The 25,358-nt window shown below is 37.0% G+C and overlaps 5 protein-coding genes and 1 non-coding gene across 6 annotated transcripts; 2 read left to right on the plus strand and 4 right to left on the minus strand.

The window, feature by feature from the left end:
* Window positions 1–237: 237 nt before the first annotated feature.
* On the minus strand, window positions 238–309 carry TRNAC-GCA (transfer RNA cysteine (anticodon GCA)). Its single transcript has one exon. It is a non-coding gene; the product is annotated as a tRNA-Cys (tRNA).
* Window positions 310–6,633: 6,324 nt separating this feature from the next.
* LOC131024039 (uncharacterized) lies at window positions 6,634–9,181 on the minus strand. The gene is made up of 2 exons (XM_057953647.1): window positions 7,609–9,181; window positions 6,634–6,853 (listed from the first exon to the last, which is right to left on the minus strand). Exons 1-2 carry the CDS (start codon window positions 7,930–7,932, stop codon window positions 6,746–6,748), a joined length of 432 nt encoding a protein of 143 aa, XP_057809630.1. The 5' UTR covers window positions 7,933–9,181; the 3' UTR covers window positions 6,634–6,745.
* Window positions 9,182–11,521: 2,340 nt separating this feature from the next.
* On the plus strand, window positions 11,522–15,317 carry LOC131024055 (lysM domain-containing GPI-anchored protein 1-like). The gene is made up of 5 exons (XM_057953648.1): window positions 11,522–12,466; window positions 13,628–13,745; window positions 13,843–14,004; window positions 14,115–14,146; window positions 14,785–15,317. Exons 1-5 carry the CDS (start codon window positions 11,812–11,814, stop codon window positions 15,069–15,071), a joined length of 1,254 nt encoding a protein of 417 aa, XP_057809631.1. The 5' UTR covers window positions 11,522–11,811; the 3' UTR covers window positions 15,072–15,317.
* Window positions 15,318–17,856: 2,539 nt separating this feature from the next.
* Window positions 17,857–20,344, plus strand: LOC131024071 (uncharacterized). Its single transcript, XM_057953649.1, has 6 exons — window positions 17,857–18,368; window positions 18,453–18,558; window positions 18,950–19,161; window positions 19,262–19,289; window positions 19,405–19,513; window positions 20,056–20,344. Exons 1-6 carry the CDS (start codon window positions 18,111–18,113, stop codon window positions 20,135–20,137), a joined length of 795 nt encoding a protein of 264 aa, XP_057809632.1. The 5' UTR covers window positions 17,857–18,110; the 3' UTR covers window positions 20,138–20,344.
* A 150-nt stretch (window positions 20,345–20,494) lies between these two features.
* On the minus strand, window positions 20,495–21,577 carry LOC131007745 (uncharacterized). Its single transcript, XM_057934651.1, has 2 exons — window positions 21,399–21,577; window positions 20,495–21,134 (listed from the first exon to the last, which is right to left on the minus strand). Exons 1-2 carry the CDS (start codon window positions 21,575–21,577, stop codon window positions 20,495–20,497), a joined length of 819 nt encoding a protein of 272 aa, XP_057790634.1.
* A 15-nt stretch (window positions 21,578–21,592) lies between these two features.
* Window positions 21,593–24,714, minus strand: LOC131024087 (gamma-glutamylcyclotransferase 2-3). Its single transcript, XM_057953650.1, has 8 exons — window positions 24,358–24,714; window positions 23,312–23,388; window positions 22,614–22,667; window positions 22,447–22,503; window positions 22,327–22,367; window positions 22,175–22,246; window positions 21,880–21,959; window positions 21,593–21,786 (listed from the first exon to the last, which is right to left on the minus strand). The coding sequence occupies exons 1-8, from the start codon at window positions 24,458–24,460 to the stop codon at window positions 21,707–21,709; spliced, it is 564 nt and encodes a 187-aa protein (XP_057809633.1). The 5' UTR covers window positions 24,461–24,714; the 3' UTR covers window positions 21,593–21,706.
* Between the last annotated feature and the right edge of the window lie 644 nt (window positions 24,715–25,358).

The raw sequence follows: 25,358 nt of genomic DNA on the forward strand, positions 1-25,358 counted from the left end.
ATTTATTTTTTATTGAGATCATTTATGTTTATATTTACTTATATATATATATATATATATATATATATATATTATGTTTAACATTTTTATTTATTTATTTAAATTATCGTTCAATTTCGATGATGGTCGTGCATCGCACGAGCGGGCACATACTAGTATAATGTAAATGCAAGTCTCGATTAAAAAGATACAATAGAACTAAAAAAGTGAAAAAAAAAAATACTACTACAATTTTAAAGGGCCCAACCGGGTTTGAACCGGTGACCTCTTGATCTGCAGTCAAATACTCTACCACTGAGCTATGGACCCAATACATTTTAATAATTAATTATTTCATATTTGTTCGGTATAATAGTATTAAAAAATTTAAGATACCAAATATATTTGGTTTTGACTTTCTTATCCATATAAAATACTATACTTTATAACAAATGAGGCATCTAGGGCCATCTATGTAAATATTTGCATCATGTATTACAAAAAGGATAAGGATTAAGGAGTGTATTGCCAAAAAAAAAAAAAAAATCGGTAAATTAAATAAGACAAAGAATTAAACACGGGCCAAAAACAAACAAAAAATAAGACCATTAAAAAAAAAGTTTATCTAATGGCATTTTTTCGTATATAATGCATTCTCTCATTACGAACCACGATTATCCAAATTCGGATAATAACTCTATTTTATTTTATATTTTATGTACAAAAAATGGGATTCTAGGAAGCTTCGAGAGAAGATTAAACTTAATTTTTATATTTTTCTGTATTTATATTTCTAGGCTATTTTATTATATTGTGAAACTTAATAAGTTTGCAAACATTGCAACAAAGAATCATATCCAAGAAAAGATTTCAAAAGCAATGCTTGAAAAAAAAAAGCAAAAGAAGAATCGATTGCAAGCATTTTCGCAAAGTCAAAAAGGGTAAGGAGTGTATTGAAGATTTTCTTCGGAAAAGAAGATATAATGTAAATACAGACAAAGAATCAGACACTGGATTAAATAAAAACAAAACAACTCCATTTTGTTTTATATTTGTGTAAAAAAAGAAAAAGACTATGTAATGTGTTTTAAATCGAAAGGGACTAGTATATAAAGTTAAGGACCAATATCTTGACCAAGAAGACAAATAGTCAAATAGAGATCAATGAAGAGAAGATCAACCTTATTCCAACGTGGAAAGGATTAAATGGACTACATCCAATTGATTAGTTTACGGTGCACAGTGCACTACGGACGTGTTTGGCTAATTTTATTTTAGAGAGCTTATAATTTCTTGTAATTTATATATGTTTCAAGAATTTATAGTCTAATATCTTAATAGTTTATAAAATATTAAAATATTTAGATAATTGAGCTTATAAATTAGAAAGAAAAATATCAAAATAGTATATGACGAAAATAACAAATTACAATAGGATTATTTCTGTAAAATATTCGTTACTTATAAGATTATATAAAAAAGAAAAAAATTGAAGTTGATAAGCTTCGTCAAACATTCACTATAAGTATAGACCATTGAAGTTCATGACTCCTAAAAGTAGTTAAGAGGGTGTTTGGCTAAGCTTATTTTAAAGAGCTTATAAGCTTTTGGAGCTTATAAGATGTTTCAAGAGCTTATAAGATGTAATTTTTAAGAGCTTATAAGTTGTCAAAGTGTTTGGATAATTGAGCTTATAAGCTAGAGAGAGAATTTTTTTGCTAGAGAGAGAAAATCGAAGAAAAATGAACTTGAATGATATATGATAAAAATAATAAATTATAGTTAAAAAATATTTGTAAAATAATTGTTGCATGTAAGACAATAAAAAAATAAGTTGGGGTAGATGAACTTAATTTTTGGGGAGCTTATAAGCTCTTGGAGCTTATTTTTAGAGCTTATTTTGAAAAACACTTTTAAGAAGCTTATAAGCTCCTAAGAGCATCTCCAACGCCCAGATCGAAGGAGGCGCCGATCCGGGCCTTCCATTACTGCGCCGCATTGGAGAACCAGGGTGGTTCGAAGCCGAGGCTTGGCGGAGAGCCGAGGCGAAAGAGAGAACAGATGATCGCGTGCGGGAGACGTGCGAAAAAAAAAAAAAAAAAACGAACAATTACAGAAGAGAGGAGAGATGGGGGAAGAAGAATTTAAAAAAAAATGAAAAATTTACAGAGAGAGAAGAGATGGGGGGAGAAGAATAAAGAGAAGGGAAGGGTGGGCTGGGTGGGGCGGTAATTGATTTGACTTTTTTAATTCCTTTTAATTTTTAGCCCAATTTTTAATTATTGTTATTTAATTTATTGTATTGTATTTAAATTAGTAATATTTATTGTTAATTTTAATTATTGTAATTTTATTATTATTATTAAAATTATGTAATTTTTTTTAATTATATCTTTAATTTTATTTTAATTATTGTAATGTTTAATTTTAATTTTAATGAAATTGAGAATTTAAAAATAAAAGTGTAGAAATATGTATTTTGTGAAAATGGGGATCTAAGACACCCTCTAAGACCCAATGCATTGGAGAGGGGTGTGTCTTAAGTGGGGACCACCATCCACCCTCTAAGACACCATGTATTGGAGATGCTCTAAAGAGCTTATAAGCTCAGCCAAACACCCTCTAACGAGGATAAGTTGTCCCTTGCTAAAGGGATGATGTATGATCCATCTAAGTCATAATATTATTCGCTAATTACATCTATTAAGGTGTTATTGTAGGTGATTGGATGGGTGAACCCATGATAATTGGCAAACAATGTTATTGATAGTTTATGTAACAGATTATTTATAATAACGTCATAGATCTTATTGTGCACATATTTTATTTAATTATTCTAATTTCTATTTATTTCATTTGATTTGTTAATAGGAGGGTGAGGGTTGTACTTGTACGTTTCTTTTGTCTTTTGATAGTACTATCTTTCAAGTGAAAATAGGGTTATGTAGAAAGAGTAAAAGGATTTGAATAGAATTAGCCTTCAATTATTTAAGCTGAAATTATGGGCCTGCTACAGTCCATGTCCATTAAGTAGTTCTCATTAAAGATCCGTACCCGTTTTCGACCCGGTTATGGGCAAAATGGGCCTACATTCTGTTGAAGTGAGGGCCCACCTTTGATATGCAAATCAAGTTATTCTGGGCATAAATGATATTCTACGTAGGCCCAACATATACATTAACCATTTTTAACAACTTATACATTACTCCAATTGAGATTATTTTCTGGTGGCGAGGAATGGATCTTGGGAATAAAAACACCTAAATGTAGTGAGTAGCTCATAATCCGTGGCTTCATTTACTGTCTAAATTTAAGTTCCCAGAGAATCTTTTTTTTAGCTAATCAACATTGTTATTTTCGATAACAATTGACCGCCATGACAAACTTTCGATTTCTTTTGTGACAATCGGGTTCTTAGAATTCACGATCAAGTGTAGTTTGTTGATAGGATGTTTTTCCGTTTGATTTTCAGTATTTGATTAATCAGGATATAGATAATTTAGTGTGGATTAGTCATGATTTCTAATCTCAGATGGATGTTTGATATCATTGGTAATTAATCCCAAAAAGTGTTTGGTATCCATTGAAATAGGTTGGATTAACATATCAAATACCTAAATTAGTAGCCTATGGAGGGGGTGAAATAATTAGTGTGGGTTAATCCCATGGGGGAGGTGGGATAATTAGTATGGGTTAATCTCACAAAATAAGCCAGAGTCTTGGGATAAACCTGGAGTTGACCATATTAGTAACACATAATATCAAACACTACATAAATCCATATTAATTTAACTTATCCTGCTTTTAAACCCATATCAAACAGGCTCTTAATTAATTAGTTGGGGATTCGAATCACTTAAAATATTAGAATGTGAGTGTATTTTTTTTGGATGTAACAAATTAAAAAATATATATATATATCGGGTTCTTAAAATTTCTACTTGGTATTTCGATGATTCAATTGTAAATAGGTATTCAAAACTAATTTGCAATATCATGGTGAACTTCTAGGACACATTTGAATAAAGAATAAAGCTTACGTATGATTTATTAAATTTATTTAACCGTTAAAATTGATATGGGATTTAAGGGAATAGTGATTCTTTTGGGCATAAGCGAGACGTTTGTTTTTGACACAGAATTTACCAGAATAGTGTTTAATTGTTTAAGCATGTTTCTAATTGTATGAATAAATTATTATATATTTAAGGGAAAATTACCTGTAAATTCATAATGTTTTCTAGAAATTAGTTATTGCACTAGATTTGATAAATCGACTTCTAAATTCGTAACCTTTTGTTTTTATCTGTTGACCTATTTTTTTCTTACACCGACGATGCAAATGACACGGTGGCAGCTAGAAATGACACGGTGGCAACTGGAATTGACGCCTAAGCACATTTATAACATGTAGAAAAAAGAAATCCCCCTTCCCCACATGTAGAAAAAAGAAATCCCCCTTCCCCACCCCCAAACCTTTATTTCCCTTCCCCCACCCGTCGGCGCCGCCCCTTGCCGGGACCACCGGCTGTAGCCTGCTTGCTATTCCTCAACATTTGGAGTCGAGATCTGACATACTTAGCCTAGAGAACAGAGTGGGAAAACGCATGGAATAGGTGGCGATGCCACCAGAATTAGAAGGTCGCGGCGGCGACGATATTAATAAGACAGAGCAACAGCGCCTCGTGGGGCCCAGGGTCGACGGTGTTGAGCGGCGAAGGCCAGACAACTCCCGACCTCAGCGGCGATCCTCGCAAATTTCTGGAATAGTAGTGGCGGCGCGACTTTCCCCTGCCAGGAAGGACGCAACAACATCGATCTAGAGTAGTGTTGGCTTCATCTTCGTCGGGAGAGACGAGTTAGCGCAACCACGCGGCGGCGGCGATTTCGCTTGAGTTGAAAGAACTAGGGCTCAACCTTCCCCTTGATTGTGTGCGCGTGAGAGAGAATAGAAGACGGACGAAGAGCACGACGTTAGGGAGGGCGTCGACCAGTAATCGGTAATGGTGGCAGGGGGCAACAACAGCGGGTGGAAAAGGGGAAATTAGGGTTTGGGGGTGGGGGAAGGGGAAGACGATGGGTGGATAACCAATTTCAAATCTGGCGCGATAACCAATTTCTGGAAAACGTTATGGATTTACACGCAATTACCCCTATATTTAATTAGTGAGTTTTGATGATGCCAGATTTTTTTTTAATATTTTAATTTGAAAGTTTAAACAAATTTAATTAAAGTTTCATTTCACATTAATTTTGCAAAATTAATGTTCTCTCTCTCTGGATGAAACCTTCATCTTCTTCGGCAAAAATACCCTCCAATCTCCCCCCTGCAAACTTCGGCCACACCCAATTTCCCTCCAGCGTCAACTCCGGCCCCAACCTCAACGTCGGTCCCCAATCAGTGTTCGCTATTTATTTTCACTATGCCGCAAGTGTACGGTGTAGTTGCAATAAGTGGAAGCAAAGGTCGTATCCCACAAGGATTGATGAATTTAAACTTCTAAGTACTATTAATAAGTTATTTTCAACCTATTTAGACAACCAAAGACGAAGAGATGTTGAAAACTAAAAGCAAGCAAATTAAATAACAACAAAATAATCTTAGTTAATAAATTGGGGAATGACTCGAATGAAAGTTATCCTAGGGACTAGATTTTGATGGATCGTAATGAATTCCAATCTAAATCAATATTAATCTTGATATGACCTACTTATCTAGAGCGATCTCCCCACTAGTTTTAGCCTCCTCCCGGACGACTAAAATAGTAGATTATGGGTCATAATTGCCGTCCCCGATCAATTTCTAACCTATAACTCCCAAGAACACAAAAGATCAACAAGCCATCACCCAACTCTCAACCTCCCAGTTTATTGAGATGATATGTTTCAAACTCCTAATCTATTGCAATTATCATCTCCTGATTCAAATCACAAATTAGAAATGCACAAAAGGTGGCTAACCAATCATACAAGAGAAATCTAGGGCTTGAAAAGATATAAGCATTCAAAACAAGAGTTAATTTGAAATAAATATCAATCTATCTAATCTAATCCCTAAGATAAGGGATTTTAAGCAAACATATTCCTAATCAAAACAAATCCCAAGCAAACATATTCATAATCAAAACAAATCCCAAGTCATAAGATGACATAAACAAAGATATAAAAAAATAGAGATTCACAGACAAATTCTATAATCTTGATCTTCAATCATGTAATCTTGATGAGCTTCTTTCAAAGTCTTTCCCTTCTTCTCTTGATTGTGGTGTTCTTTTGTTGTGTGGAAGAGAGAAAAATGGAGAGGATGGAGGCTAGGGTTTTGAGAGATGAAGAATGATGAGAAAATCTCCAAATTGAAGGCGTATATGTAGGGATGTCAATCGGGCCAGCCCATCGGGTTTTCGGGCTAGCCCTATCGGGTTACGGGTTAATCGGGTGCGGGCAAATCGGGTTAGAGGTTTTTTCGGGTTGTAAATCTTCAACCCTTAACCCTAAACGTTCGGGTTTCGGGCTAGCCCATCGGGTTGGAGGTTTTAAAGGTGTAAAAATAAAATTATCATTTGTATTTTATTTTCTTAATGATCTAATGTATAATGTATAAAATATGCATAGATATAAATTATATAACAAAACATGAAATACAAGAATATAAGATATTCAAAATCACATAACATATAATAAGTTAATAACAATAAAATGCTCAACTTGTTAAAAAAATAAAAATAAAATATTCAACAATAGTTTGAAATTAAAGAAACAAAGCATCTCAAAAATAAATATAAAGTCTAAACATTTGAGTAACACTCTTCTTCAACATTGATAATATTTGGTGCTTCAACTTGATCCATGTCTTCTTGCTCATCATCTTCACCATCTATTAAAAGAAAACAATATAATTAAAGCATAATATAGTTCGATAATTTGAAACATAAGGGCTACAACATGAACAAAATTATATTAAAATTAGAAACAAAGGGGCAAATAATGGAAACTTGAGAGGATACGCAAATGAGATCCTTGAATCCACTTTTTATGTCTCACTGCATACCCTACTATCAAAATAAGACTTTGTAATTATCTTACATGAGATTCACTCTATTTGTAATTTTAAAATTTAACTATATTATTTTACAAATGATTAAAGGTGGTTTTATCTATCACATACTTTAAGAGCCTATTTTTCTTATTTCACAGTTAGTATTTGTCGATGCACACAAAATTATAACTTTACTCAAATATAGTAGTACCTTTTTTTTGCACTTCACAATCCACAACTTCAATCATGATACATTTTGTTCCACATAATTTATAAAATAATATAAGTAACGTAATATATCAATTAATTGTATCTACTTTTAGATTTTGACATCTAGTTAGCTAAATGACATTCCAATGGGGAATAATTTTATACTCCACTAATTTAACGATAGAAAATTACAATTTTATATCTATATACTATTATTTTTATTAACAATCCTACCTTATCATTCAATTTTCAATGGCTGGACTGCAAATTAAATAATGTCATTCTAGGAGTGTTGATTGAAATGTCAATCGCCAAAAATCGAATAATAAAGTAGAATTCTCAATTGGAGCGCAATTGTAAAAGAAGTTCAGCATATACCTTACCTTAAGCTTTAGGCAGAGGCGGTGGTGGTGGACCTGGTGGTGATAGCTGAGGCGGCCAAATGCAGGGGTGAAGTGAGCCCGAGGCCGGAGGTGGTGGCGGCTGAGGCGGCGACTCGAGCTGGTAGTTCTAGGCGGCGGCTGACGCGAGTGGAGGCGTCGTGTCGTGGTGGTGCCGGCGTGCAACAGTGGTTGACCTGGTGTTTCCGGGTCAGTGGCAAACAGCGGCTGCAGCGGACGGCGCGGCGAGGTGAATTGAAATTGGGAAAAGAAGGGAGGAAGAAGAATGGAGGAGGCGCAGGCATAAGCCGCATAACTCAAAAGCATAACCCTAAAATTTTATTTCAAATTCCTATTTTTTTCAATTTTTTTTTAAAATTCAGCAGCCCAACGGGCTGGCTCGCTTCAACCCGCCAGCCCGAACGGGCTAGCCCGATAAGCCCGATTTGTAATCGGGTTGGGATTTTTCAGCCCTAACCCTCTAATTTTGTCGGGTTATTCGGATCGGCCCACGGGTTTCAGGCTGCTTTGACATCCCTAGGTGTATGGTGTTGGGGTTCAAAAATCCCGTTTGGGCCCACAAGAACACACAATTCTGCCTTCGCTGTGACCGTGGCGTAAGACCGTGGAGAAGCTATTGAAGGGGACCGAGGTCGTGCCCGCGGGTGCGTTTTGGAAGATTTTGGAGTAGAGTCCCGCGGTCATTCCCACAGACCGGAACCGCGGGGTCCTGGGCTCTGTGCGCAGTCCGCTTGTTCGGCTCCGTTCTCCCTCGTTCGAACTCTGATTTGGTCCCCGTTTGCGCTTATGGATTCCTCTCGAGATGTACTTCAACCTCATATTTTCACAATTATCAAATTTATCTTTGATTTTCCCTAAAATCACACAAAATCTATAACCAAACATCAAATCGTCATAAATCTCAACACTAGGGTACAAACACGCATTGACAAGCAAAATACGAAGAGAAATGACAACAAATCATGTGGAATTGAGGTACAAAAGCCATGTTTGTCAATCTCCATCTACAAACAACGGCCCCCAATCTCCATTTGCAAACAGCAACAAAATAGGCCACCGTCGCCGCCTCGATTTCCACCGCCCTCATTGTCTCTGTGTGTATGTGTGTGTGTGTTGAATTGGCCACCACCACCGCCACCCCTGGACGCACAACCTCTCATCCATGTCTGCCTCACCGCCTTAATTTTCACCGCTCAAATTCCTGCAACTCCTCACCATCACAATCACCGCCTCGTCGCTCGATCTGCCACAGCCCCTCAACCTTACCCCCTCTAACCCATCACACGACACCAAAGCGAGCTCCTCCACTGCCTTCAGCCCTTCGTCACTGACGAGGCAACAACTTTCCATATTTTAGGGTTTTCAAAATTTTGAAATGGGGTTTTGCGATATGGCCATCAAATGGGCCTCGTCGGATTCAGAAGCAGCGACTGACGCCACTGAAGAACCGCAGCAGCGAAATTTCAGAGAGAGAGATTTCGCCGCGGGAAGGGGGAAGCACGACGGCTATCTCCATCTGTGTTTGTTTACAATTTGAGAGAGAGAGAGAAAAAGAGAGATTTAGTTAAATTTAAAAAATAAGAATGCAATTAGTTTTACTAATTCAAATCTTAATTTTCCTTATTATTTTCTAAAATAATAATGACTCATTTTCGTTGGAACGATTAAAATGGAATACGCATCAATTTTGATGGGACGGAGGGATCAGTATTTTATTAATTCAAATACAAAATCTTAAAAATTGTACACTCATAGTGGGATACACCTCATTTCCGGGGGTTCTTCCTATTGTCGAAAGAGAGAGGTTGTGTTTTATCATAAATACCCTTTTTGAACAAAAATTACAGTTGATTTATGAGAAAAGCGGAATATGTCTAAAGTATTGCTTATGTAATGAAAAGGATGTGTGATAGGCACCAATTGGATTTTGTGTGCATGATAATCAAGTAACTTTTCATATTTATATGATATAAGAGTGCAAGAGACGTGCAAGTTAATTGTGACAATTAGTTGGGTAGTTTGAGTAATTCTAACATGTCATTACGAGATTGTTGTATGTTAGTATTATTTAAAGTGGATATAATAAAATATAATTCAAAAAATAATTCAATTTAATTAAATGTTTGATTTATATTATTAGATCTATGATGTTTAGTTCGACTCGCATTCTAATTATTAAACTGAATAATTATTTATCACTTTAAAGTTGAGTTGATTATTTAATCAACCTTCAATCATATCAATTTTATATTCCATCCGTCCATGAAAAAACTTCTTAGGAGGAAGTAAGACAAGTTAAAAAAAAATATTGTTGAGTATATTTAGAATTGAGAAAAAATTGTTGAGTGTATGGAAAATGGTGAAAATGTGTTGTAATTAATATTGAGAGTGATGAAAAATAAGGGTAAATGACATATTTATAAGTGGTGGGGTATAGTCCAAAAATAAGTATATAATTTTATTTTTTTTGTCATCGTCCTAAAAATGAAAAGTATGAAATTCTTTCATGGAAGAATTATGTCTCATCTATCAAATCAAATGCCCCTTAAAATTATAATTTATCTCGATTTTTTCAATATATATGACTTATATCATTAGGATAATTTATGCTGGTGGTGTTTTCCACGACTGCCACAGTTGGGTTCAGGGATGCTTTCACGTTAATGGTGGCAAAGGCTTTGCTTTTGAGGCCGAGCTCTTGGCGGTTATTACTGCAATTGATATCGCTCATTATTGAGGTTGACATAATTTCTGGATTGAAGTTGATTCAACTTATGTGGTTCACCTTCTCTAGGAAAAACACTGAACGTTCCATGGCTGCTTGGCGTAGAACGTTGCATCTGCTTAAGGATATCGAGCTGAGAGCCTCCCATATCTTTAGAGAAGGCAATACTGCTGCTGACGTCGTGGAGAACCTCGCAACAAGTGAAGGATGGTGGCCCCATGCCATTCCTACCATTGTTGAGGCAGTTTCTCGTGACATTTGTACTTATTGCTATGTGCGTCAAGTTTGATAGGCTTTTCTTGGTTTTGGTTTGGACTTGGCTTATGTGGGTTAATGCTTGTAGGGCATTTCTCGCAAGTGTTTTTCCTATTTTGAAGTTTGGCCCGGTTCTTTTTCAGGTCGCTGATGCGCTGGGGCCTAGGATCGTGGCTATTCTCTGCTCAATGGCTCTATGGTTGCTCTACTCGATGACCGGCGCTTATTTCTGGGCGCATCCAAAAATCCTGCTTGGTAAGCCGTGGTTTTCCCCAAGCTTGACTGATGAGTTCGTTCATATTTTCAGTTATTTATTGTCCTATTTTAAATGCTCTATTTTTTGTTGAAAAAAAATTATTTTGAAAATATAAATTTTTGTGGTTCACACATCACTTAATAATATAATTAAATTTCCTAAATAATTGCGTTAAAAAAAAACAGAACATTTGAAATAAAATAGAGGAAATATTATTTTGTTATTGCATGTCCGTTAATAAAATTGAAAATATAATCAAACAACCCAAATCACGTGATTAAAAATTATCGATCAGAAAATCTGAGTTTCATAACTATCTACATTGTTTTGAAATACAATTGATACTCTCTCCGTCTATAAAAAATAATCTATTTTTATCATTTTAAAATATCTACAAAAATTAATTCATTTTCAGTTTTAGAAATTTCTCATATAATTTAATTATTATTATAACATTATCTTTTAAATGAGATCGTTTCTTCATCCACAATATACTAATTATTTTTATTAAAATCTATACTATTTTTTTGTTGAGGTTACTATTTTTTATGGACGGAGGGAGTATATTAAAAGGATATCAATGAAATTAATAAATTTAATAAGTAGTAAATGAAAATACTAGACAGGAGAAGAAGAGGGCAAAGTTGTAAAAATGAAAATGTGCGTAGGATCTTGGTTTTGGACACGAAGATCGAGAAGCTGACCACTGTCTCAATTCCCTCTCTCTCACACACACATACACACATTGAGAAGAGCCTGAAAACTCCCACGCGCACACACACACACACACACAGTTTCAAAAAACACCTTTGTCCCCTCCGCTTGCTCTCTTCTGGGTTTATGCCCTACTCCCTTCTCTCTTTGAAATTCCTTTACTCAGCACACACTCACACACCCAACAGTCAACAGTCCTTTGTCGTTAACCTTCTCCAACAATCAACAGTCCCAAATGCCGCCGCCGCTCGCCCTCCTCCTCCTCCTCCTCCTCCTGGCCCCACCCAGCTCCTCAAAATCCACCATCGAGCCCTGCTCCAACTCCGACTCCTGCTCCGCCCTGGTGGGCTACACACTGTACACGGACCTGAAGGTCTCGGAGGTGGCCTCCCTCTTCTCGGTGGACCCCATCGCCCTCCTCCTCGCCAACTCCATCGACATCTCCCCTCCCGACGTGGAGAACCACATCCTCCCCTCCCAGCTCTTCCTCAAGATCCCCGTCACCTGCGCCTGCGTCGACGGCATCCGCAAGTCGTCCGCCGTCACCTACAAGACCCGCCCCGCCGACACCCTCGCCTCCATCTCCGCCGCTGTCTACGGCGGCATCGTCTCCCCCGACCAGATTCGCGACGCCAACCCCAAGGCCGACCTCTCCGACCCCTCCGTCATTGCCGTCGGCACCCCTCTCTCTGTCCCCCTCCCCTGCACCTGCTTCAACAACTCCGACAACAATCTGCCCGCGGTTTACATGTCCTACGTTGTTAAGGATGTCGACACGCTGTCCGGGATCGCCGCCAGATACGCCACCACCGTCACTGATCTCATGAACGTCAATGCCTTGTCCAGCGCCGAGATCAAGGATGCTGACATTCTTGCCATTCCGCTCTCTGGTTAGTCTCTTTTTTTCATTTTAGTTTTCATTATGGATTAATTAATTGCCAATTAATTCACGAGCTTTCGCCCATTTTGCAATTTTAACACTAATGTTAGAAACGTAGCAATAGTGTAGCCTCCTTTCAATTTGTTGCAAAATGAAAATGAAGTGTAAATCATCTTTTGTACATGTAGAAATGTCCCGCAACTTTTCAAAGGTCGTGTGAAAATTGCAAAGTAGGTGAAAGTTAATGCATTAATTGACAATTATCGCTTTGATTATTGTGGTTAAATTTTGTCTTTGACAATGCTTAATTACTTTTTTCTTGTTTCAGTAATCTTTTATGTTCTTGATAATTAGTAATGATGTATTTATACTCATCTATGGGGTTTTTTTTAAGCTGTTTGATGTAATGATGAACCAATGATTATAGAAGGCTTAAATTAGTGATATGTGGATTGTGGGGTGAGCAAGTCTATAATTAAGTAAGGATTTGCTTCAACTATACTTATGGCATCCTTGCTTATACAGTATATAACATGATATATGGGATTGAAACATGATAGATGATAAGAGGATCTCGTGTGGAGGGTTCGATCAGAGGGAATATAACATTCCTCGATTTTTTCTAGACAATCTTCTTCAATATATAATATGCAGTTGTTCTGTCTGGATACATGACTTGGGATCAACATATTCTGTTTATATGCTATTTGATCTGTGTATATTTGAAGTTTAGCACGTTTCTTTGTAGCTGTCGTGTGTTTGCTATTTACAGTATAAAGCCTGCCAGTTTCTTGCGCAATTGCTTGATGGGAACGGAGGCTTTAGCACTGTGTGAAAGAACAGTTTTCTTAAAGATAGTATGCAGTTCCTGTTTTACTGCTTATCTTGATATATTCTCTATTTTCTTTTGTGGAATCTTACGACGACGAATAGTAGTGACAAAGTGTGATCATTTGATGACTTAGGGTGATGAGTTAGGGTGGTTTTTATGTTGCTTTTAACCCTTGCTTTCACCAGTTGTGCTCGCCCTCGTTGCATTGTTATGCCTCTAGAGCCATAAATCTTGTTAGATGCTGTCACGCTGCTACTCTCGTGTAACTAACTTTCTCTCTTGTTCGGTTGCTTTTTCTACAACTTAACTGTCATTGACTACATTATGCGTTTTTTGCAGCTTGTGCATCGAACTTCCCAAACTACTCCTCAGACTATGGCTTGGTTGTGCCAAACGGGAGTTATGCCATAACGGCCGGTCATTGCGTGCAGTGCAGCTGTGGACCGGGCAGTCGCAAGTGAGTGAGCATTTCTACTATATTTTATCCTAAGATTGCCTAATCTGACCTATTTGTCCAAGATAGTATCTAACAACTCAAACGGGCATTTCTGCAGTTTATACTGCCAACCGGCTTCATTGGCTGTCTCTTGCTCGACCATGCAGTGCAAATACAGTAATCTCATGATTGGAAACATTACCGCACAACCATCAAGTGGTGGATGCAATGTCACTTCTTGCAGCTACAGCGGCTTTATGAACGGAACCATTGCTACGACGTATGTTTTTCTTCACTTGATTCCGAGTAACTAACTCGGCAACCCTCGGATCCTAGCCAAAAGACCTATGAATGACAATTGACCCTGAACGTTTTTTGTTCTATATGCAGGCTGTCAACGTATCTCCAACCTCGATGCCCAGGTACCTTTGTCGATCCTAAGCTTCTCTCTCCAACGTATCTATTAGTTTGATTAGAGGGTTTTTACATAAGTTCAATTACCATGTCTGATCGTCGGTTCATGATTTTTGTTACTTGCAAGCTGCCTAGGGTTTAGTATTCAGTTAATTTTGGTGGGAAAAGCTACCAGACCAAATTAAGCGATTTGCGTGGGAAACCGACCAACCCTAATCGAATGGAGTTGATCGGTTTTTCAATTGCCGTTAGGTTGAAATTACACCATACCGACTGAAAGTTGAATTTGTGAAACTTATGTTAAGAAACTGAACCGAAAAGTGAATAAATCGAACCGTTTTAACCGGAATGTGTTGGTTTTCGATTTCCTCGGATTTTCACGCACCCCTATGAGGCCGGATCTACTTTAAAGATTTGATACACTCGTGGGGTGAAAAAACGCATAAAAGCGTGTGTGTGTTGGCTTAGTGGTTGATGTCTCAGGCTAGAGATTTTAGGTTCGATTCAAATATAACGTGGTCTTTAAAAGTTTTGTTTTGTTTTGTTTTTTTAATCCAAAAAAAAACATTTAGAAAACACTAGATATTTAAATGCTGTATCTCTTGCACTCATTTTTCATCTTATTTTTTGCTTGATTCCAATGTAGGGCCTCAACAATTTCCTACGCTCATCGCTCCCCCCACATCGCTCCCGGATTCATACTTTGCTCCAGCACCATCGCCATCAGAGGCCGGCGGCATTCCATCAACGAACCCTAAGTCCTCTGTGGTGCCCTCGACAGGCGTAGCTTTTGGACTCCCGCCAGCCGGTGGACCGACCGGGAGTACCTCCGGGACCTCAAGTGCTCGCTCGTTGATGGATCAGGTAACAGCCTTTCCCGTGATGCTCGTGCTAGGTCTCATTGTCAAGCTCGTGCTCTCGACGCACTTATAAACCTGCTCTCCTCATGGGAAGGGACCTTGTTTTTGGTTGGTTTTGTTTATGGTCTCATGGTATTTTTAGACAATTTTTAGATGTTGAGAAAATCTTAGAGGCAGCTTCGGCTATCATTCCTTATTTTCATAAAAAATTATGCCTGTTTAGTTCATTTTGGTGTAGCCCTGCTGCTGAAACTATGTATGTAGAAGAATTGATTTGTAACTACTTGGCATTTGCCTATTTTAATTCTTTCTTTTATCATCTCCCACTTTTAAACCAACAGAATTATAAGAGTGTGATGTACGTAATGCAATTTTGGTTCGAGTGAGTTGGTGTGTAATTGAAAATGTTATGTCATGAGCTCTAATTTTATTAATACAAATAATTTCAAAAGGTAAATATAATATTAAACTCTAACTTATACTAGCTTTATCAAAATATTTTGAATTATAATATATATTTTTTAAAACTTAGAATTATTCCTTTTTTGGTCTCCAAAATCATGATGTGATTTGCAGCATGTCACCGTGTAATTTATATTTTATTCTTTTAAATGATATGACACAAAATGAAATCTTTTTAAACTTAGAATTATTCCTTTTTTGGTCTCCAAAATATTTTGAATTATAATATATATTTTTCTTTTTGGGGTGTCCCGCTATTGATGACACGTTTCTTATTTTGAAAAAAATAAGGGAGTGATTAATGTTAATTAAAATCCTAATTAAAAGCCTAATTAAACAACTTTAAAAAAAAATAAAAAAACACTCTCACTCTTAACTCTCTCTCCCTCTCTCCCCCGATTACTCTCACTTGCCGCCTCTCCTCGGCGACTCCGTCTCTCCTGCTCCTCCACGGCAACGGCGCGGCGACTCCGCGTCCACTCGCCGTCTTCTCCTGCCTTCTCTACCCTCTTCTTCAACAATCTACCACCATCTTCTAAACCCTAGCGTCGCCTCCACTGCCTAGCGCCGTCGCCACCCTCCACCGCCTCCACCTCTGTGCCTGCTCCATCCGCCGTCGCCTCCGAGTGAAACCCTAGCACCGGTTGGCGCTAGATCTGAGCGGCTCCATCGTCGCGCCTCCACCCCCTCTGAGGAAACCATATCAACGGCCCGGCGGTGGACTGAGTGTGCCGCCGCCGCCGCCTCCTTCGCCACAGAGTGAAACCCTAGCACCAGTGCGGCGCCAGATCTGAGCGGCTCCATCGTCGCGCCTCCACACCTCTGCGCCTGCTCCATTCGCCGCCGCCTCCGAGTGAAACCCTAGCACTAGTGCGGCGCCAGATCTGAGCGGCTCAATCGTTGATTTTTGTTGATTTTGTTCTTGTTTTGAATCTCATTCTTATTCTTGATTTTGTTGATTTCATGATTTTTGTGGAATCTTATTTTTGATTTCATACAATTTCTGGAATCTTATTCTTGATTTTTGTTGATTTCGTGAATTTCATGAATTGTGAATATTTGTTGATTTTTAGGATCTTTATTGCTGCTTAGTGAATTTTGTTATGGTATTTTGATTCTGTTTTGTGTTGATTTCGTGAATTTCACCCGGTTCATGAGTTTTTTATTTTTCACCCCAGTTCATGTTCTTCCTAATTCCCAAAACTTTCATCTCGATTTTTGTTGATTTCGTGAATTTTGACAGCAGCTGTTTTTGCTGATGAAGTTAACAAAATTAAGAAAAAAAAAAATGCAATCTTTCTGCCTATTTTTCTTTAAAAACTTTTTTTTGTGAAATTAGTGTTAATGGTAAGAAATGATTAATTAATTACAGATTTTAAATTTATTTAATGAATCAAGAAATAAATATTTTTATATATTGATAAATTAGAAATAATAAACAATCCCTAAACACAATTCTAATCATGTGGATCATACACCTTTATTCCCTAATTTTCTTCTCCTTAATCTCCGTGCCGAAAAGAAACGTGTCATTAATAACGGGACGGAGAGAGTATCATTTAAAAAAAAATTAAGTTCGCATTGGATAAATTGATCTTTAACGCGATTCGAATCAATTGATGGGGCACAAAATGGTGTCATTTTTTAAATGATATATGGATATAAAAACTCAAACAATTATAGTGATACAATTTTGGTTGAGTGAGTAGGTTGATAATTGAAAATGTTACCAGCTCTAATTTTATTAATATAAATAATTTTAAAAATCACGTGACGGTGAATTTAAGTGTAAATTTTTTGACTTCATACATTAACGACAATATCACTAAATCAACACATTTTACATGATATAAATGCTTTCCTATGTCGGTAAGTTGTATAGGGTTGTCTATTGTGTATTTGTCAAATAATGCATGAGCTTTCAGCCAATTTTAATGTAAATATTGATTTAGGAACGTATCAACTAAAATCTCATATTTCAATATTTAGTAAGAAAACTTTCAAAATTAGACTCCTTTGTAATAATAAGAATGTAGTTAATTACAAATATTAGTCAAATTAGATGATATACACATTGATTCTTTATCTTGATTATGAATAATTAATTAAACTAAAAAAGTTAGCAAGCAAGAAAGAAAACACGGCTTATTTCGAGGGTTACAAGAATAGAATTATCAAGAATATTTATATATTAAACATTTTCTATATATGTTTTGCAAAGCTAGCTAGAAAATCCAAAATTAAATATTAGCGTCGAAAAATTTGTAAAAATCGAAAAAAAATCAGTTTGATTGGTCCAACTAATTCGAAATGGAACGAGTGCGCTCGATTAACCTCCCTAATTACTAATTAGCAGTCATAAATGAATAAATAACGATAGTATTAGTATTAGTATTGTTAAACATATGTAGCCTTTTCAGTAATATGGCAAAACATGTGGGAGGGGGTTTTGTGGAATTTCCCCATACTATTAGTACTTCATTGCAAAATCTAGATCTGAAGCAACCATCATACTATTCATTAATCATTACTACCAATTTTTCCAGCCAAACAAACGAATTCCGTACGCTAAATCCTACAATTTCAAGATAATCCCCAATCGTTAGAAACCCTAATTTTTTAGGTCGAGAAAATCAGAGCTTGAAGAGATATGGTCGGCTCAATGGAGGTGGCCAAGACGGTGATTGAGGTGGCTGACGTGGCGTGGACCGCCGTCGAGAGCTGCCACCACCACCTCCACCACGACGGTCCGAAGCCACCGCCGCAAGAATCAATAGAAAGAGCAGATTTGGATATCGAATGTCTACGAGCAGAGAACGAACGGCTTCGTCTATTGCTTGAGAAAAATCTCAATCTTCTACAGGAGATATCGAGTTCACCTACCTTGATGCATAGTTGCCCGTCCGATGTATGTAACCCTAATTTTTTTATAAATAGTTTGAATTGGGGAAAATTTAGTGGCGAGTTTATGTGAAATTCTAATGAATTGCAGCTCAATGATCGGATTCTCGGTGCTGTTAAGTCGGAGAGCTTCTTGAATGAGCTTGAATTCCTCCGTCAAAACTCTACCTGCACATTTCCGTTTCATGAGCCATCAGGTTTTGCCTATTTTCTTAATTCTTATGTGTGTATGCGTGTGTGTGCGCCCGCGAACTAAGGATTTATGTTTAACTTGAGGTGCTGAAGCAAGTTCGATTCCTGGCAATATAATGGATAGCTGATGTAACTAATACTAGTATATATCTATTCGAAGTTTTATAGATTGTGTGCCAAATAATTGTTCTTGTGTTGTTTCTGGTTCAACATGACATGTTTCTTGATTCTATATCTCTGCAGCTGCTGTTAATTTTTTATTTGTGTTGATATCAATGGCATATATGATATATCTTACTAAAATCTTTAGTAATATGAGATGGAGATGCTAGTTTTGCTCTGTCAGAGTGCATGTTTAAGTTGATTCTTCTTTTTTCCATTTGGAAATGTAATCAGGCGCAGATCTGGAGAGAGCAGAAGTCTTGATCAACATGGATCACGAAGAACCAAGTTGGTGGGTGTGGGTCACAGATGATATGGTCCCTAAAAATACTGAAGAGAAGAGTGGAATCGACAATGAAAATTATGTAATTGTAACTGAGGAGCATGTGGTGGATGGAGTGGCTACCTTTATGGCTAGATGCATCTTGGCAAACCCAAAATCCATGGTTTGTAACCTGACATTGATCTGCTTTTCCATTGTTTATCTTTTTATGAGACTACACATTGTTTAGCCTCACAACTAATGCTATTTCTCTGGCAATGCAGAATTTGACTCCTTTGGAGCTACAGCAAGGTAGGATCATCTTCCTGATTCTGAGAGCAATTTGATGCTCCTCGCCACCCCCACCCCCTCAGACGAGCATATGCCATATTTGGTGCCTATCTCATATATATTTTATATCTTGCAGCCTTAATGAAAGCGCTGAAAGGCATGAATAAATTAGAGAAAATGATAGACATTTGGCATGCTGGGAAGTTATTTTACACCCTAGCCATGTGGGGTCTTACCCTAGCGAGGTAAGTTCTGAATTCTAAGAGCAATTTTGCTCAGTTAAATTCACTGTGATTTGTATTTACCCTCGGAAAGTGCTGCATCTCTGGAACATCCAACTTGGTAGTACTCAGCCTGGTATAATTCTACTTGCACTAATGTCTAGCTCAGACTTAGGCTTATGTGTAGTCCAGATTGTTCTAACTCACCTAGCTTCAATTTGGCCAGCCTCAAACTGAATAGTTTGTACATAAATGCTAACGTCCCAAAGCTTGCATAAGGCTGATATAACTGGAAACAGCACAGTCATAAATAGAATGACGGAGCAGATTCTCCCAAATTTCTCTTTTTCAATTTCTAAAGTAAAATCGTGATCATTTTCAATGACGATTCTCCATTAGGTTAGTAAACAGCAGTTTAGTTTTTCTTTCTTTATTTTGTGGATGTGATTTTAGTTCTGATAGATATTTTGATCCCTTTTGGGCTGAGGTTCATGATCTTATTCGTCTTTTTGGTTGAGATGTACAGAGAGTAAGTTAATCTTATTGGTTGAAACTCCATTTTGCAGTTTATACCAAGGTCGTGCTATTCTGAGACTCGCTACACTCGGGGTTCACCACTCGAGCAAAGCAGCTCTGCAGATCCTATAAGAACTGGATTTGTCTTCTTTGAATACCAACTGTAATTATTTTACTTTCTTCGAATGTACATGTGTAAAAATGGCTGCAAGGATTGGATTACTCTTCTATGTATGTTCTTATTGTTTGATTTCTTCCTGTTTCGCTTTTGTAAAAATCTACTTGTTCATTGTCAAATGTACATAAAGTGTGAATAATTTGATGAAATTTCGGACTCAATCGCCATGATTATGCTGTCTGAAAATGGTTATGAAAGAACCAAGGTTTTTTTTTTTTTTTTTTTAATGAATTGATATTATAAATAAGGCAATGGTACAGAAGTACCAAACCAAAAACAAAGTCCAACAAGAAAAACAAAGAAAGCCACTGCTAAGAAACATGAGAGGGTAACATTCCTGTATCAGAGTTTGAAGCTGAATTCTCAAGTCTTACAGCGATGAACCAGGATCTAAAATCATCAGGTGCTGTGTTCATATTGTATGCCTGCTTCCAGCTCCATAGTCTCGATTTAATGTCTGCCACCATTTTTCCTTTATCCCACTTTCCATTGTTGAAACGGAGTTCATTCCTTTCTTTCCAAATACTCCAGACTGTACAGATCCACACTCCAACCAGAAAATGAGCATCCTTTTTGTGACCAATATTTGTGAAGGCCAAATACTGATCAATCGCATTTGATTGAAGGACCGACTGCTTTCCAAACCAAGAGAGTAATTCGTACCAGATTTCTGCAGATTTTTGGCAGGAAAAGAATAAATGATTGGTGTTTTCAGGTGGCACTTGACATAAAGCGCAAATATGTTCTGAGTTCGGAAAAGGCACCTTCCTTTTCAGCAAATTGTCGACAGTCGCCATTTTCCCGTTCATGATCCTCCACGCTGTAGTTTTTGCTTTGTGCGCTGTCGGGGCTTTCCAGATTCTCTTAAAATCTAGTCCTTTGCTCATAAAGATTCCATTTGGAGTTGCTTTCCATTTCCAGCCGTCGGGTTTTCCTTCATTTACTATGGAGCTGTTGATTAATGACAAGAGATCAGCCACCTGATCATTCTCTCTATCAAGCAACATAGGGACCAAATCCAACTTCCTTCATTCCAATTCCCCATGCTCCTAATTGACCCTCCCTGATTAATGCTAAGGCCAAACAATCTTGGATATCGGTCTCTCAATCTCTTATCCCCAATCCAGCAATGATGCCAAAAATAAATAGAATCTCCCCCCAACTTGCACCTCCATGTTCTCCCTAAACCAGCTCCCTTTTACCCCCCAGCTTAACCTCAGAACCTTTTTCCACCAACCCGCCCTCATATCCCGATGCCCATCGATCCTAAAGCCTCCTTCATCCCAATTCATTTCTCCCTTACATGCCCTAACCACTCGAGCCCATAAAGAGTCTTTCTCAGTGAGGAAACGCCATATCCATTTGGCCATCAAAGCCTTGTTAAACCTTTCCATATCTATTGAAACTCATTTATGAATGTCTTCATCTCAATATTAGCAATTAGCAATTAGCAATCATGATCATCTCAATACATAAAGTTTTAATTCAAGGGCTTATAAGACAGATTCCTAAGTTTAATATCATCAATCGATCAATTCCCCTTGTAATGAGAGTATGCGCCTCACTTCATCAGCAAGGTCTCTAACATGCTTGTCTTCACATCCTGCAGTTAAAAAGCGCAAAAAAACGACAAAAATCATGAAACTACACTCATTAGATTAGATGAAATTAAAGGAAAATATACAGCCCATCTTACCTATTTGGATAAGGGCACTTTCCAGCTTGAAGAGGTACTCTCTGTTTGGTCCTGAAGGGCCTTTTGCCCTAACTATTTGACTGCAGAATCAAGAATGAAGAAACTGAGATCGAAAATATCGAGGCATACAATCCCAACATCTAAATCAAATCCTGCTAAATGGTATGACGGGTCAAGAGGATATCTGGATCTAGGTCTTGACCCGTTAGACAGTCTTACACAAGATTCTCTCAAGACACAAACTTGCGGTAAGAGACGCTAATTGCTGTCTTAACTAATCAAGAACAATGCGTACATGGCAATTTCTTCGAGCGAGGCAGGTCCCAGATAGTTCTGGTTGAGCTTCTTGTCTGCAGATGCTATGTATCTGAACAATCAGAAAAATGTGAGAGTTTTTCAGAAAGACACAGTTAGCTGTAGTAGATCTCAGTAACCTCTGCAACTTACACCATAACATTGGAGACGAAAGGGGTGGAAGAAGCAGCGTCCTGCAAATCAAACAACGAACTCTGATATACATTAAATGAAACCTCAATGACTAGTTTTGAAGTAAAGAAGTGATCTCACTGTGAAGAAATCAACATAAGCTTTCATGTCGTACTGCTTCTCTCTCACCTCAAGATGCTACAGACAACAAATGGTACTAAGTTAAGGACATGAAGAAGAAAATAAAATGATTGATCATTAAAAGAAAAAAAGGGATCTTGAATCTTGATGGATTTCAAGCTCCAAACCTCCAATGCAGTTAGTTGATCTTCCTTGTTGACTATCTTGTACGCAGCACCCCACTGTAGTGCATGTTGTAGACTAGTCAAAAATTCATATAATCGCGAAAGAATTTGATGAAACTTTGCACGAGATGAAGTAAGAAAGAGATGAATTCAGAAATGGGATGGATTGGATTCATTAAAATGGTGCAATCACCACAAAAATTAATCAAGATGATGAACGGTGATGTTAAATGCAGAAACTGAGATCAGCTTCAAGATTGTTACCTGCATTATACAATGAACGAAAGGTCTCAACTATACTAGATGACGAGATGATAATGGTTGGTAAAACCATCTCAAGAAATTGTGATCCAAATCAGATTCATCCGTACACTCACATGTCAAGGCCTAGATAAGGAAGATTCTCTTTTGTTTTCATCATTTCACGAATGCAGGCGAAAATGAATCAAAGTATCTATTACAATAACTAAATGTTTGTTTAGGAAATAAACAATACTTCATTAATAGATAGGAAAATGTGATCTATTAATCATTTCACTCCTATACAAGAGTCAAGATATCATAAACACACACAATACATACTACAAAAACTGGCATTGAAACTACACGCTCCGATATACTGAACAACAAATTGCTGAAGCACAGGCTCAAACTCATTAGAAATGATGAAAAAAAAGAGAGAGAAAAGAAGAGAAGCTTACGCAGACTTCGCCCTTTGCAGGTTCCAACGTGACTGTTCTTCCAGGGAACTCCGGTGTTCCTCTATGATCCGTGCTTCCTGCAAAATGTGAAAAACCAATCATAAATTAGTATTGCAGTTCTTGAATCATGGATCTTAGGGGTAACAAAATGTAAAAGCCAAGCACACATCAGTATTGCAGTTCTTGAAATCATGGATTTTAGGGGATTAGATGTTAAAAACAGCATAAATGAATGCTTTAACAAAGAGTTACCATTCCACTAGGCTTGTAGATTATAGCTCATAACCATCACTTACGCTTTTCCCAACCCAAAACTCCACACACACACACACGCATATAAATAGGGAGTTGGTTATTGTGAGAACTATATTTACTGCATTCGTTGTGAAACTTACTGCACTCAGAAAAAAAAAGGAAAATTTCACCCCTTATGGAATTCGAACTCAAGCGCTGCATTCATCCATCAAGGAGATGCATTTTCTGTAGAATTGAAGGACTGAAAATAGTTGTTCGTTCTCAAATGATTAAGGATTCTCAATAGGAAAAGGTTCAAATGACAACCTTTAATTATTGTGAGAATGGAGAACCATTTTCAGTCATTCGATTGTCAAGATCTATGGTGAACACATCTCCTTGATGAATGAATGCGCCATCTGAGTTCCCATAAGGGGCAAAATTCCATTTTTTTTTCAGTGAAGTTAATTTCACAACAAATACATTACTTTCAGTTAAATGTTGTCACGTTCTTACAAATGTAGTTTTCAAGATAACAACCCCTATATATATGTCACAAAATTTGTAGGCAAATATTGAAAAATACAGTCAACAGTGTCATCTATGTGCTTAAACTCAGCTTACATATATCAAAATCAGGCAACGAGTTTAGGCAGAGAAAATAAAAGAGGTAGAATATGAACAGTTTTTCACTGTCTGCATTCATAAAACATTGAAAATTTGATAAAAATAGCATGAAATTTAAGAAATTAATGATGAAGAACATCTAGCTCCACACCACATCAGATTTATTACAGTAGAAGAAATTAAACCTTGGTAGAAGACACGGCGGTAATCCTTGATGAAACCCACGACCCGCTCATCGTAAGGGAAGCCCGCTTTCCATATCAGCGACCCGTACCCGAATACCCACATCGCCAAGATTCCTACTTTTTATGTTTTTCTCTCACTCAATCTGGAGCAGGAACCGCAGCCCAGATGAGCGAGAGAGCAGAGAAGAAGATCTTCTACAGCACGCAGCAGAAATAGGAGCGAATCATTGAGAATTTTATATAAAGATCGTGCCTTTTTGCGATTCGTGCAGCTGGTTGGTAATTCAGTTGATCATTATTAGCCCAACGTCAGGGAACTGTGATTTTGGGGTTTCATAAAGTTTGTGAATCCAAGTTTTGATGGGCTTGGCCCGTTTCCACCTTCATACCCTACAATTCTTTATATTTTTATTTTTTTATACTATAATTTTCTTAAGATATACTGTACTATTTGTCTCTTTATATGGGTGAGTTCACATTATAAATCCTTTATTTTATTTTTTTTCAATAATGAGTTATATAATATAATTAATAAAATAAAATAATTTAAATTATTTAATTAATAAAATAATTTATTTAATTAAATATTTGATTTGTATGATTCGATTCATGATAGATGTCGAGTAGGTTGTTCGTCGATGTACTTTAATCCTTCCGGCACTTCAGGTGCCTTATTTTCTTTTGTTCTTTGAATGAATTCTCTTTTCTGATAAAAAAAAAAAAACTTAACTTGCGCTCTAGTCATGCAATTAAAGGATTATTTATTATAAATACTGGATTGGTTACTTAATCATCTTCTAATCTTATCTACCCTATCAAATGCTTCATAAATGTTTAATCACAAAAATACACGCTTTACCAATAGATCACACCTCTGGAAAATATAGTAGTATATTTTTTAGTGTGTGTGTGTGTGCCAATATCTTATAATTTCTTATTTTTTATTTGAAATTTTTAGAACCGGTCAAATTTATTTGTAAAATGTTGCAAGAAAATGGCAA

This window comes from Salvia miltiorrhiza, chromosome 1, assembly GCF_028751815.1.
Source record: "Salvia miltiorrhiza cultivar Shanhuang (shh) chromosome 1, IMPLAD_Smil_shh, whole genome shotgun sequence".
In the NCBI taxonomy this organism is placed as follows: domain Eukaryota; kingdom Viridiplantae; phylum Streptophyta; class Magnoliopsida; order Lamiales; family Lamiaceae; genus Salvia; species Salvia miltiorrhiza.